This window comes from Melanostigma gelatinosum (assembly GCF_949748355.1).
Source record: "Melanostigma gelatinosum genome assembly, chromosome: 9".
NCBI lineage: Eukaryota > Metazoa > Chordata > Actinopteri > Perciformes > Zoarcidae > Melanostigma > Melanostigma gelatinosum.
Window position 1 is genome coordinate 14,444,667 of NC_136642.1, and position 15,199 is coordinate 14,459,865.

At 39.0% G+C, this 15,199-nt stretch overlaps 1 protein-coding gene and 1 pseudogene across 2 annotated transcripts; both read left to right on the forward strand.

The window, feature by feature from the left end:
• The first annotated feature begins 2,802 nt into the window (after positions 1-2,802).
• On the forward strand, positions 2,803-6,575 carry fpr1 (formyl peptide receptor 1). Its single transcript, XM_079275244.1, has 2 exons — positions 2,803-2,858; positions 3,528-6,575. Exon 2 carries the CDS (start codon positions 3,545-3,547, stop codon positions 4,691-4,693), a length of 1,149 nt encoding a protein of 382 aa, XP_079131370.1. The 5' UTR covers positions 2,803-2,858; positions 3,528-3,544; the 3' UTR covers positions 4,694-6,575.
• A 3,993-nt stretch (positions 6,576-10,568) lies between these two features.
• Positions 10,569-12,852, forward strand: LOC306782758 (chemerin-like receptor 1; annotated as a pseudogene). The gene is made up of 4 exons (XR_013773163.1): positions 10,569-10,603; positions 11,230-11,294; positions 11,511-12,616; positions 12,726-12,852. The product of XR_013773163.1 is annotated as a chemerin-like receptor 1 (transcript).
• Positions 12,853-15,199: the final 2,347 nt, after the last annotated feature.

The following is a 15,199-nucleotide window of genomic DNA, read 5'->3' on the forward strand; positions in this document are numbered from 1 at the left end:
GAGGGTCAAAACCAAATGAAACAAAGTAGTCATGCGGTCTAGACTTTAACTAAAACAATAATGCCATTTAGTGTTACAAATGGAGCTGACCAGTTCAGATGAGGAAGGTAACTGGGTCAGTTTATTTTAACCTGTTTCCTGTCGTTAGAATATATTGGTTTTGGACCTTGTGTGAAATATTTCCCAGTGGGGATGAATATTCAGATGCTGAATGTTTATATATATATATATGTGAAAAAAAGGCAAAGACAACAGAGACATTAGTCCACCCACACACTCAAATAAGGGTGTTGCTCTGGACTCACGCAGGGACTGAGAGCATGTACAGAGACATATGTAGTGTCTCTCACTCTTTCACTCTCTCTCTCTCTCCTTCCTTCCTCCCCCTCACATCTGGAGTATTGGCAGGACAGAGTTCCTGTGTGTATATCGGCAGGGGACTCACTTTTTAGGGTTGGGCAGGTTCTAGCAGCTCACACCGTGTGAATCTGATCAGTAAGATATTGAACCTCATTGTGTTTCACTGTGTGTACAACTGTTGTAGTGTAGAGGAGATGCTCCTTTGTCAGATTTTTTTGAATGGTAGATATTTATTTTTTATAACTCTTTCTTCAGTGGCGCAAATATTGAATGAAAGTGTCTCTTTTTTATTTTCCTAAATCCAATTTTTTTCCATTGTGCACTCAATGGAATGTCAATCAAACTGGTGTTGGTTTATTGATTTTAAGAATGGCTTTCATCTTTTCTTTCAAATGAACTCTTTATTTTTGGAAGAATACAAATTTCTTTATTTCATGTCGAAGTTAGAGTTTTAAGACAGTTTTGATTTGGGGCATATTATTTGTTCAATGGATTTGTATTGTAAGTGGCCTTAAATCTATAAATTCTACTTTCAATAAATGATGTGCCAACAAGTTTGCTTCTGTGGTAGATATTGGCTGAGTGCTTTTCAATATCTGTTTAATTCCTGTTGATAAAGTTTGCTTATCCAGATACCATGCATAATGAGTCACATAAACTTAAAAATAATGAATCTTGCACACTGGTAATCTTGTCTCAACGTCAGTGTGGGGAAAGTGAAGAAACACAGATTACTGCATCCAGGAAACAGTCCATTCATCATGTTTTGCAATATTCCACATAACATTCTAAGAAGAAAAAAATGTAATCACAACCATGTCTTGCATATGCTCAAATGTGTGGGTAGTGGAGCAGAAAAAATGAGAGTAAAGAGGAAACATGTGGGAGGAAATATGACCATGAAGACCATGAAACATTTCTTCCCCACTGAAAGGTAGGGCTGTACTCTGGGGACATTAGACTGATTTTTAGTCTCCTTCAGCCAACACTCCCCCATGTCCATGCCTCCAGCCACTTAAACAACAAAAAATGTTCATTGCACTGCACAAACTTTCATCAAGTCTGGGTGTGTGGATTGCCCTGTTATTTGTTGTTTTTAGCTCTTCTAATTATTTAGCTAATTGGTAGTTCCATATTATTGCAAGGTTTTGGGACGGATCAAAATGTTCAGGAATCTGAGAATCTGACTCGGATATATCTGGAGTAGCTACAAAGGCAACAGGAATGATCCAGGCAGGCTTTAAAAGATGCAATTGCTTAGATTTACTGCTTAGATTTGCTTCAGGGTGGGTTCATGAATTCCCTTTTGTTTTAAAGTTGCAATCGGGTCTGCGGTTGGTTGCCAGTCCCCTTATGTAGCGATGCTATACACTTATGCACCTTTACTTTACATGTCAGAGGTTTTAGGAATGCATGGCTCAGTGCAATGAGTGACCAAGAATATCCCATCTAATCCCAATTTCATGCGACATGAATTCATGCAACATATTTATTTAAATCACAGAAAATGGTTAAGCTGCAAAAGTATGGCAGCCCTGTACTGTTTGAGTACTGTAGTGTTTCTACTTACTTCATTTACAAGTATGATAGCACTTTGAAAATAGATTGGATTGATCGTGCAAAATGGGATTCTTACAAATAGGAACAGATCTCTTTGTTTGCAGGTTTGAATCTAGAAGCACCGTGGTGTCCAGCTTCAAGTGGACAGTGGCACGGAGGGTGTAGCCTGCAATTTGTTTTTTAACTGCACGGCAACCCTAAATTATTGACAGATGCTCCTGTGACTTTCTTACACGTGCTGCAGGGTGAAGAGAGGGGACATGTAACCCACACGATCAGATGCTGATTCACACATTCAACACAGAGCAATCCCACTTAACCTCAAGCCAACGTGAGGTCAACCCACATCGAGAAAAACACATTACACAACAGAGTCACTGATGCACATGAGAAGTCACAACTCCACTCATTCTCAGGTAGTCATCGAAAAACCCACAATTTATGTATTTAGTTGTTTGGTTACTTGCTGTTTTGGAGTTTCCCAAATAGGCTCTATTGTTTGGCATTTGAAGAAGGCATGTCTCGGCAGGATTTTAGGTCAGATTAGTAGCAGAGCAGCACACTTGCAGAGACAGCAGCATGTAGGCCGATATAATATCTGTATATTACTGTCATGAAGTTCACATATATACTGCATCTCCATGCTGTATGCATAACACTTCAATCAAGCAAAAATTGTGTTTGGTTTTAGAAAAGTTAAATAAACAAAAAATATTTAACTTGAACTGCAATGCATAAACAGCCAAAGAATAGCGTATACGGTTTAATGGCCTTCAAAGGAGGGGGTGCGTGCCGCCTGAGGTCCCGCCTCAATATGAGCGATGACGTCAAATATTTAAGGAGCCATGGATCAGAACTCCGCGACTTCCACGGACCAGTCAGACTCGTCCGGTGTGTCTTTTCCAGCGGACACATCCTCATCGGACAGGCGCTTTTAGGTAGGTGCTGTACCTTTGTTATCTTCAGAAAGCTTTGCTCTGGAAGAAATAGTCGGTAAAAGCATCTGATGTTGGCTGTTGGCTCTGGCAAAAGTCTTAGTTTGGTATTCGCAGAGAGATGCTGCTCTTCGAGGTCGACAAAAGTCTTTGTAAGAAATTGACAGTGCAAATCGCCTACTGCCAAGCGGTTAATTAAGCCCATAAACTACAGCAAAGGGTGTGGGGACGTTTGCTTTTATTCAACAGAGTGGTTTGATTTTCTGTGGCGAGACTCGGATTTCCAGATTTCACGTTTCATATGTGCACCGATTCATTTCATTCACTGGGAAAATTGGTGCACTTTTTGCGTGCGTGTCTAAGTGGTGCATGTTGTGCAATACTTTTCAAGTTAGTTTATTTATTCATGTTCTGTTATGAAGCCTCTAACTAGCATAGATCAAAAGGCCATTAAGACGTTCTTTAATGTCTATTGTGCCCCACAATTCAAGTGATGTCGATGTGAACACCATCATCTGGGGGATTTTTTGCAGAGCTGACATATGTGAAGGTACAATTTGTCATTTTCAGGAGTGGACTGCAGTTTTATGTTTTATGAAAATTATTTAGGAATTATTAGGCACATTTATTGACCTCTGGTTAAAGTGTTTTTTTTATTTATTTTTTTTACAGCAGGTCTCAAGACAACAATGATGGAGCTAATGACTGTTAACCCTTTCTATCACAACAACACATCCGACACCACTGGAAGAAATGTCTCTTTGTATGACGACGACGACGACGACGAGTATGACTATCAGGATGAGCACGCTGATCTGAGAAAGTCTCTCAACATCATGTCTCTCATTGTTTACTCCCTGGCCTTTGTTCTTGGTGTGCTCGGGAATGGAGTGGTTATCTGGGTGACCGGCTTCAAGATGAAGAAAACAGTGAACACAGTTTGGTTCCTCAACCTCGCCGTGGCCGACTTCCTCTTCACAGCGTTTCTGCCCCTGAGTGTGACCTACACAGCTTTGGATTTCCACTGGCCTTTTGGCAAGTTCATGTGCAAACTGAACAGCACAATAAGCTTTCTGAACATGTTTGCCAGTGTCTACATTCTGGTGGTGATCAGTGTGGACAGATGTGTGTCTGTGGTGTGGCCCATCTGGGCCCAGAACCACCGAAGTGTACGCAAGGCATCCTGTGTGAGTCTGGGTGTTTGGGTGCTGGCTCTGATTCTCAGCACTCCATACTTCGTCTTCAGGGACACTGGGCCGTCATATGACAATGAAGACATCATCAACTGCTTCAACAACTTTGCTTTTTCTGATGACTATGAAACGCTATCTGTGAATCGGCTGCGACAGTTTCGTCATCAGGCCATGACCATCACGCGCTTCCTGCTGGGATTTGTTGTCCCCTTCACCGTCATTGTCTCCTGTTATGCTGTGATAATCCATCGTCTCAGAAGAAACCGCACTCTGGCCAGCCACTCAAGTCGCCCCTTTAAGATCATCGCTGGAGTTATCACTATTTTCTTCCTGTGCTGGGCTCCTTATCACATCATGGCTTTAATTGAGTTGGTGAATCACATGGCTCGTCATGCAAGTGAGACATTAGACCATGTCACCACTATTGGAGTCCCTATAGCAACCAGCCTGGCCTTTCTCAACAGTTGCCTGAACCCACTGCTGTACGTGTTCATGGGACAAGATTTCAAGGATAAAGTCCGCAAATCCATCCTGAATGTTTTGGAGACTGCCTTCCAGGAAGAGGTTTCTCGCTCTTATACCTACACAAACTCAATGGTCACCAGTCGGAGCAAAGAAAAGTCTGTCTCTGATGCCGAGGTATAAGGCTTTCCATGGTTTAAATAAACAAATACTGGAACTGTAAATAGCAAATGTAACTGTATACAACAAATACCTTGGCTTCTGTTGTTGTTGTTGTTTTTTATCAAAGGACCCTCAAGGCAATCTGTATTATCTGAAATTGAAACATGACACCTGTTACTGTTTGATTTATATGAGACTTATCATTGGCAACTTCACCGACAGTATTTACAATCTGGTAGAGCAGACAAATGGTAATATTATACAGTGACTTCTAGATCTATGTGTGATGCATTTGTGGGATAAAGCATTTTTAATTTATGGAAAGGCGAAATGTTTTTTATTAATAATAATAATAAGGCTTATTTATGTAGAGCTTTACAAGGGAGAAAACAGAAATACAATAACATTCATGCATAAATAAACACATGAAGACAACTTTCCCCAAATTAAATAATCTACAGAGCAAAAGGCTACAATCATCTTTTGAGTAACAATGGTGCTTCTTCACTTCGCAGTCCTGTTGTTTTGACTCACAGCAGGCTCCTCAGTTTCTACCATACTAGACCGAGTGGATATGTATTGTGCCATCTTTTTCATAATTTAAAAATAGATATCACATCAGTTTATGGTTTAATTTGTGCAACACAAGCAACAAGTATCTAAGATTTGGTTGACAAAGGGAGCTTTATGTTTTTCATCCCACGCATACATTTCAGATGTTGATTCGTACATTATGCCCCAGCCTGTATGTGCCGGCAAGGAAAACCAGCAATAAAACAAGTCCTAGTTGTTTATAGGCCAAGAGTGTAGACTATATTAATAATCTAAAAGTCTGGCACATCACCTCGATAGGATATTTTGACAAAGAACACAATGCATTTCTTGCCATAGACTATAGTAGGTTGCAAACTAATACACTGAAAAGTAATAATAAAGAATCTATAGTGTGACATAGTGATGAGGAACCACTGCTTAAACAGACTTATAGCAAATCAATTTACCAACTCTCCCCTGACCACTGATCCCAATATGTGTGTACATGACAAAACTGGGCACACGACCGCAAAGACCATCTTTGGTACAAATCACACGACCTAGTTACACTAGATTTTGCTTAACTCATTTAGTCTAGTCAGTTTGCCTGTAATGTCATCTTGTAATGTCTATTTCTTATGTCGCCTGCCATTTGGCAACAGAAACTGATTCAACTGACTTTTGACTGCGACATGTATACTGCATGCTTTGATAAACATGTTTTTTACCAACGTTATTCAGCACTAGGACAGGCTAATGTACGCCTAATAAATACCTTTTATAGTGACTATGATATTATAAGGTTTAAAGTAGAAGCTGCATTTTATATTTGGCTTGGTTTAATCTTTTGATCATTGTTAGTTACTTTTTGGGGGAGATTGTTTTCTATTTTCATTGTATCGATTTATCTGCCAGTTTTGTACTTTCCTTTACTCTACTACATGTCCAAGGTGACATCTATAAGTGTCTTGTTTTGTCCGACCGACAGCAAAAACAAACAAAGTTGATGAATTAAAATATTTAGATTACCATTAAAAAAGATAAAGAAAAAGCACCAGCACATTTTAGAAACTAGAATCAGTGAATATTTGACTTTTGTAAATCAATCGACTAATTGAATGGAGAAAAAGGGAAAAGGACACAATTATTCCGTGTGTTGTATGACTTGTATAGTGACATATTGTGATGAACCTCTCCATAACATTTCTAATGTAAACAATGTAAATTATGATTTGACTGTTTTTATTTTAAGATTTTTTTTGTCCTTAGTGGCCAACTCTGCAGAGAGTCCATACATGGTGATATTGATTTTGATCTTATTGTGGTTCTTGTGGTTACTATTACTTCCATTATTAAAATATTATTTGGACCATGTTTCCTCTCATTATGTGCATCTCATAATAACCACATAACTTCACAAAACACAGATCCTGGAATCTCTTTTCCTTGAACAGAAAGAGGTGCAAGTGTGCATCACATACACAACTTATCTGATGTAACGCAGAACTAACAAGCAGCCAGTCAGTACATACTTTTTGTGTTTGTTCACTTCATCATTGTTATAATAGTCATGGCCAGTAGAGAGAGCTGTTTTACCAAAGATCAAGAACAGCAAACTTCAAAAGGCAAAAAACATTCCTGAAGCACACCGATTCATTTGTACCCTTTCATATGCCTGAATTAGTGCAAACTGATTTGTAGCACTGTTTCCAATAATATAAACATTCCAGTCAAGTAGTCAGGAAGCGGGTAAATCATCAGACATTTGTGATTGTATAAATATTATGGGTAGACTTTTATTGGCAAAGTCAGTAATCATCAGTAGCTTTTACATGATGTCCTATTATTCTGATAAACTCAATTGTTTAATGTCAATGGTGGATTTGTTAATGAAATAGTATTTATGATACCTTATGTTTTGTTTATTTCAAATTTCTGAAGAAAAATAAATGAAAACTTGTAGATCTATCTGTATCCTTTCACAATATAATTATATTGGTTTATGCAAATTATTTTGTGAGTCATGATCAGCTTTAAGTTGTTGTTTGATATGATCTAAAAAATGAAGTGGTATGATAGGAAGAACAGGTCTGGAGGCGGGCCTGTTTCAGGAGGAGCAGGAAGTGGCAGGAGCCCAGCTTGATCCGAGCCTATATGGGATTGAGTTCAGGTGTGAGTCCTTTGCAATATCTGCAGCAAAACCCTGGTCTCTGTTCTGGCTACAGTTGTTTGTCTGAGAGAAAATGTGAGTTTCCCTGTACATTTATGGATGCAGGACCTTGATGCTTGAGTTGTTTATGTTAAGTTAATGATGTACATTGTGTTACTCATCATTTATATGGTAGCCTGATATTTACTCACTATAGTATTACATTTTGTGTAAGTATATAATACATGGGACATATTTTCTGTTGAGATAAAACCAGCCTCCCCTGCCCTCCTACCTGTCCATGTCTACAGCCTGAGGGGCTGCTGTGGCAGGAGGAGTGAGGAGTCCACTGCCTGGAAAATTGACCATTCGATCCCAGTCTCCATCAGTCCGCATGTCGATGTGTCTATGGGCAAGATTCTGAATCCCAAATGGCTACCCAAGGCTGTTCCATCAGCTTGAATGTGTGAATGAGCATTGAGTTTAGATCCTGATGGGCAGGTTGGGACCTTGTGTGGCATCCTATGCCATCAATTTGTGAATGGGTAAATGTTTACATGTAGGTTACAAGGCTATTTTATTGTCATTGTACAACAGGGTGGAAATGCAGATTGCAGTCCCATTTTGCTACACAACAAAACACAAACACACACAAAAACAAGCTCTTTGATGATTGATGACATTTTCCTGGGTGGAGGCATCCCTGAACATGTGCCAGTCTCAACTTTCAAAACAGTCCTTGATTCTCAACGGGTCGCGGACCCGTTTTCAGTGGGTCGCGTGCCTTTGCCTGGCTAAAAAATAAAAATGTTGTGATTTTATTTTGAAGGGCATTTTTTATGCAGCGGAATTATTCCAGCATTTATGGTACTTGTTCAGCATGCAGGAAAAACACCGACCAATGCGGTGTGAATCACATCACGTGATGCAGCTCAGCCAATCAAATATATGGGCATTCTGACACATTTCCTGACTGTGAGACGCACACACACCGTGACACACGGGGGAGAGACGAGGAAATAGACAGCAGAGCAGCCTATTGAAGTATGAGTTGTGAAAGTCAAATCATAGGACGATTTCCAAAAGAGAAAATGTCCAGAGAGACCAGTCATTGGACTCTGACTGGACAGACTCATATAGGGCAATTCTTCCAACACTCATTTCTCTTTTTAGAAGACGAGAAAATAATGTTGTGGCTTTTTCACTTCACCCTGAATGAACTGAGTTTAAAGCTGCAGGACAATTCAGTGAAAATAATTTCTCTAAAATGAATTGTGTTACGTAATTTATTCTTTAATCCAGCTGTTATTTTACTTGAAATGAGAAGAACATTTATTCATGTATTTCTATGTATTATTAATAATTCATCCAGTTAAAGTTGAAAAATGAGAATAATATTTGTTAAAATATAACTGTGTGTACTTTCTTTATTTGATTTGGCAGTTGTTTACTACACAGAGACGTTACGACTTCTTGAATATAGATATACAATATATATATATATATATATATATATATATATATTAGTGCTGGGCAAGTTAATGCGTTAATTTCGCGTTTGTGATTAATCGCAAATAATCCATGCGATTAATCGCGATTAAATATTTGAATCGTTGCCCAGCACTAACATATATATATATATATATATATATATATATATATATATATATATATATATATATATATATATATATATATATATATATATATATATATATATATATATATATATATATATATATATATATATATATATATATATAATGATTTGGGTCTTGGGTCGTGGCTTGTCATTAAGGGGTGATGGTGGGTCCCACAGCCAGACCAGTTGAGAACCACTGCTTTAGAGCAGCTGTAGCTTCATCTGTCCACATTTTTAATTCCTCTAATTTAGTTCCTCAAATTTGTATGAGCATGCAAGCAAACCGCTGTGACATTGATGGGCGTCTTTAAAAAGAAGGATACAGATTAGGTGTCGAAACAGGATGGACCAAGACTTGTGCAGCTGCCCTGATATGAACCAAATAATCTGTCCGGAAAAGATATAATCTCACCTGTTACTTTCAGGTTTTACAGAAACAGTCCTCAGTCAATGCAAATCAGCACCGACAAGATGCTGCTCAGTGTAATGTCAGAATCAGCTTTTTGGCCATGTATGCGAACACATACACGGAATTTGACTCCGGTTTTAACTTTGCTCTCAACGTACATACACAAGGTTACAAATAAACTAGAAAAATATAAACGATAAAACAAGGACAACAAAAAAGTAGAACAGATGTAAGTATAAACATTTAACGACTATGTAAATATAAATATAAGTTGTCAGCCAGTTGGTGATTCTCCTCAGTGTGGGGCGATGATGTCCTGTAGTTGGTGAGTATCTGCAGACCTCTCCAAACTGACGAGGGGTCCTTGGCTGAAATCCTGTTTTCCAACTTTTCAGTGTAGCTCCTCTTTGCCACCTTGATCTCATTCGTCAGTGTGTTTCTGGTCTGGCTGTACAGGATTCTGTCCCCACTTCTGTAGGCCTCCTCTTTAGCCCGACGAAACTGCCTGAGTTTTTCAGTAAACCAGGGTTTATTGTTGTTGTACGTGCAGAAGGTTTTAGTCGGCACACACATGTCCTCACAAAAACTGATGTACGATGTCACAGTGTCAGTGAGCTCATCCAGGTCTGCAGCAGCCTCAGAAACACTCCAATCAGTGCAGACAAAGCCGGACTGTAACTCTAGCTTTGCCTCGTTGGTCCATCTCCTCACAGTCTTGACCACAGGCTCTGCAGATTTTATTATGACAGTGTAGCAGTGGTCCAGTGTGTTTTTGTCCCTGGTGCATACACTTAATACATTTTCTGTATTTAGGCTGTTCTTTGCTGATGTGGATGTGGTCACCGGGATGTGGTCACCGGAATGTGTTCACCAAGCCAGGTTTCAGTGAAATAGGGCGGCGGATCTAATGTAGTAGCTACAACACTGAAGTTGTTCATATAAATGAAGACACATTTTTGTTTTCTAGCAAATAGGGAAACTTTTAATTGCTCTACACTTATAGTTTCAAATACAAGAGATGTCAATTTTAAAAAAATTTAAAAATTGGGTGTGTGCAGGCTGTAGACCTAGTTCCTCCTCGATGTGGGCGTTGGCATGACAGACGTCACATTTCTCCCCAAAGACTTAAATGCGTGAGGTTTCACAGATTCATTACTTCTGCCACGGATTCACCTTTGAGCAACATCTTTGAGAAAGGTATCTTTTCTTTTTAGAATTTTGTGTTTTTTTGCGAGATTCAACTAACAAGGTTGTTAAAATGAAATATGACACGAACAAAAGTCTGATTTGGGGTATTGAGACCTCCAACCCTTTATGTAAATAATAAGATAATAAGGCATTAGAATGAATTGATAGCCTATAGGCGAAACCGCTTCCATGGTGCTTTTGTGGGTCATTTATGATTTATTTAAAAGAAAACAGTCAGTTAAACAAAAGCTTTTGGACATAAAATATGTTCCTCTTTGACGTATGCCTCAATGTTGATCGTTCTGGAGCAACGGCCAGTTAATTTTGGTAGAATAATATATAAACAAAATAACACTTACTGTCAAACGAGGTTCATGGTCAGAAGTAGCAGAAAGATGACACTTATTGGGTTCAAGGTCTCACAGTTGTAGAAAAGGGAACTGTTTTAGTTTTTAGTTGACATCGCAGATCATTCAATGAGACAGCAGTTTTTCCCAATCTGGTTCTGGTTCGGGCTCTTGGAGAATAAACCAATAACTGCACAGATGCGATATAAAATGTTTTAATTTCAAAGATTTGTTGAATGCTGATTTATTTTAAGATGAATACTTGCATCTTGCTGTTCATTAAATGAGGGACAGGATCAGCAACACGGTATAAAACAGGATGCGTAAAGATGGATTTCACAACCAGACAAATGGTGAGCAGAACCCCTGTAGCACACCTTTGGTAAAAGACAAGTATTCAGATTGAGCTGTGCCTTCTCAGACGTACAATAATATTCATGAATAATAATGAAATTTTAAAAAATTGTGTTTTGTCAAAGAGTTGTCGATTGTATCATGATATAATTTCTGTTATTGATAAGGTAAAAAAGGAAAAATGTTTATATTGTTTCTTTATGTTGCCATTGTAGGGCTCAAAACACTGAAGATGAATACTACCCCTTCCTATCACATCAGTACAACAGATGTCTCTGGAAATAATGGCTCTACATATGTTGATGAGTATGCCGAGCTGAGAAAGTCTCTCCACATCATGTCTCTCATTGTTTACTCCCTGGCCTTTGTTCTTGGTGTGCTCGGGAATGGAGTGGTTATCTGGGTGACCGGCTTCAAGATGAAGAAAACAGTTAACTCAGTTTGGTTCCTCAACCTCGCCGTGGCCGACTTCCTCTTCACAGCATGTCTGCCCCTGAGTGTGACCTACACAGCTTTGGATTTCCACTGGCCTTTTGGCAAGTTCATGTGCAAACTGAACAGCACAATAAGCTTTCTGAACATCTTTGCCAGTGTCTACATGCTGGTGGTGATCAGTGTGGACAGATGTGTGTCTGTGGTGTGGCCCATCTGGACCCAGAACCACCGAAATGTACGCAAGGCATCCTTTGTGAGTCTGGGTGTTTGGGTGCTGGCTCTGATTCTCAGCACTCCATACTTCGTCTTCAGGGACACTGGGCCGTCATATGGCAATGAAGACGTCATCAACTGCTTCAACAACTTTGCTTTTTCTGATGACTTCGTAACTCCGTCTGTCAATCAGCTGCGACTGCTTCGTCTTCAGGCCATGACCATCACGCGCGTTCTGCTGGGATTTGTTGTCCCCTTCACCGTCATTGTCTCCTGTTATGCTGTGATAATCCATCGCATCAGAAGAAACCGCACTCTGGCCAGCCACTCAAGTCGCCCCTTTAAGATCATCGCTGCAGTTATCACTATTTTCTTCCTGTGCTGGGCTCCTTATCACATCATAACTTTAATAGAGATGGTGAATTTCCTACCAGCTTATCGAAGTATAAGATTAAACCATGTCACAACTATTGGACTCCCTCTAAGCAGCGGCCTGGCCTTTCTCAACAGTTGTCTGAACCCACTGCTGTACGTGTTCATGGGCCAAGATTTCAAAGATAAAGTCCGCAAATCCATCCTGAATGCTTTGGAGACTGCCTTCCAGGAAGAGGATTCTGGCTCTCACACTGACACAGTCTATGCACACCAGTCAGAGCAAAGACATAATACTGAAGTATAAGGTTTCCCATGATATGAAGAAACTAATTCTGAAACTGTACATAGCAAATAATCTTGACACAAATATAAATGTAGATATCAAATTACTTTTTTTGCTTTTTTAGAACCCTGAAGACGAGTTGTAAAGATGCCTTCAGTCTGTACCATAATGGAGCGAAAGGGGATTTCCTGTACAAAAGAACCCAGCAGTGGTTTCACAATAGGTGTTACGATATTTCCTTGCCCGTGTGAGACAAAAAAAAGAGAACATGCAAACAAGTCCAAGTTGCTTTTATCTCCACCATTTTTGAATGTAGCTATTCTATTTTTAAATGTTGCTAATTTGGCCTGTATGATTATTGTTGCTGGACAAATTACCCATAAATGTATATTTATTGTAGTGTATTGAGCACCTGGATGCCATCGATGTACTTGCTGCTCTTCCTGTACTGACTGCTGGCTTGATAAACATTTGTATTTGTTTAATTACTGTTAGGACAGGCTAATATAGTCTGATCAAAAATGATGACTTAACTGTCAGACAACACGGAACCAAAGAAAAATGAAATGGTCACTGATTCAATATGTGGGTATGAATATTGTAACATGCAGCAACCTGTCTTTAAAAGCTTAATGTGTTTGACTAGATGTTTATTTGAATCAAAAATGATGATTGTTTTTGTAATTTCTCTTGCTATTACGATTTTATGTTATTAAAATATGATTTGGACTTCACTGTTTTCCCCCTGGGATGTCTAATCACAACATAATTTTATAAAAGATTCTGCTTTGAATCAGGATATACTTTTTGTTGTTGATAGTCTTTCTATTATTACAGACTTGCTTCATTGTATTAATTGACCAGCAGAGGGAACTGTTATACATATTTAAGTGGCGGCCAGGTCAAAAGGAGTTCTCCACACAACATCCAGTAATGTGCTGCAGAATCAGATGCTTCTCAGACCAAGGACAGCAAACTTTAGAGAGAAATAAAGACTGCAGCACAAAAATGGATTTCAATTGTGCAAACCGATTTGTTGCACAGTTATAGATATTGTTAATGATCTCAATTGGGTTTATTTTATTAGTGAAATAGTTTGTACGCATTGAGGAAAAAGTCATGAAAACATTTAGATCCTCTTTAATGTCTTCTGTCAAACTAAAAGAGGAGACATTTAGAACTTTGAGTGAACATTTCAGCCAACGTCATACTGTTGCGTATTTTTACGTCCTGCCAGAAGTGTTTGGGGGAAGGTTTTGTGCTTGTTCGAACTGAGAAAGTAGTTTCTAAACTAAAGATATCATATGCACGTCATATGTGTCTCCAAATGTCAGCGGATATCTGATAAAGAGTGGAAGAGGATGCTGACAGGGAGGAAAACGCCTTAGATAACCCAGATGCAGTCGTCTAACAGCCCACAATTTAAGCATTCGGTTGTTTGGTTACTTTTTGATTTCTCTTTTGGAGTGCCCCAAAGGACAGAGACTCTATTTCGTAGCATTTGAAAAAGGCAAACAAGTCATAGCAAGAAATTCTGCAACCCCATTCTCATCGGTGAAGATGCAGGACATGCACAGAGATCCACTGCCCCCTGTTGCCCCATCATTGTCACACCTAAAAGCTGATGGGAGATTCCTCAACTATGTGTCTGAATACCAAAACAAAAATATTTTAAACTGAAATTAGGAACAGACAAAAAAAAATCATATAAATAAACAAGAAAAAAGAAGTGGACTTGTAGTTTTTTCATGAATTACTACGTGCTACATGTGATGTCATATGAGACTGGCATGGAAAGTTCAGAAACATCTTTCATCTTGGATAAAAAGAAGAAAGGAATAACGAAGAGCTGGAAAAGAAGAAATAAGTGAATATTTATATTTCATGTGTACTGCACCTTTCTATCACATTGATACAACAGATGTATCTGATGACGACTAGTATGATCAACACGCTCAGCTGAGACAGTCTCTAAACATCATGCCACTCATTGTTCACTGCCTGGCCTTTGTTCTTGGTGAATGGATTGGTTATCTGGGTGGTGTTGCTAGACTCTTTATCACTATTATTTTAGTCTTGGCCAGTAGAGAGAGAGCTGTTTTAGACATATTGTGCTTCTCAGATCAAGAACAGCGAACTTCAGAAGGATAAATACATCCCTGGGGCACACTGATTGGTTTGCACCCTTTATTATGCCATAAATATAGTGCAAAGTACATTATGTGCTATTATTCTTATTATTCTCTTTATCACGTCATGGCTTGAATTGAGTCGGTAGATCATGGTTAATCAAAGTGAGACATTAGACCATATCACCACTATTGGAGTCCCAGAAACCAGCCTGGCCTTTCTCAACAGTAGCCTGAACCCGCTGCTGTACTTGTTTAATGGCCAACATTTTACGGATAAAGTATGCAAATCCACCCTGAATGCAGTGGAGACTGCTTTCCAGCAGGAGGTTTTTGTCTCTCACACATGGCACAATGTCAGTGGACACCAGTCAGAGCAAAGAATGTCAGCCGTTAAAGCTGCCCATGACATAAAGAAACAAATACGGAAAATGTACAAATGATTTTCACACTTTATATACAATATATA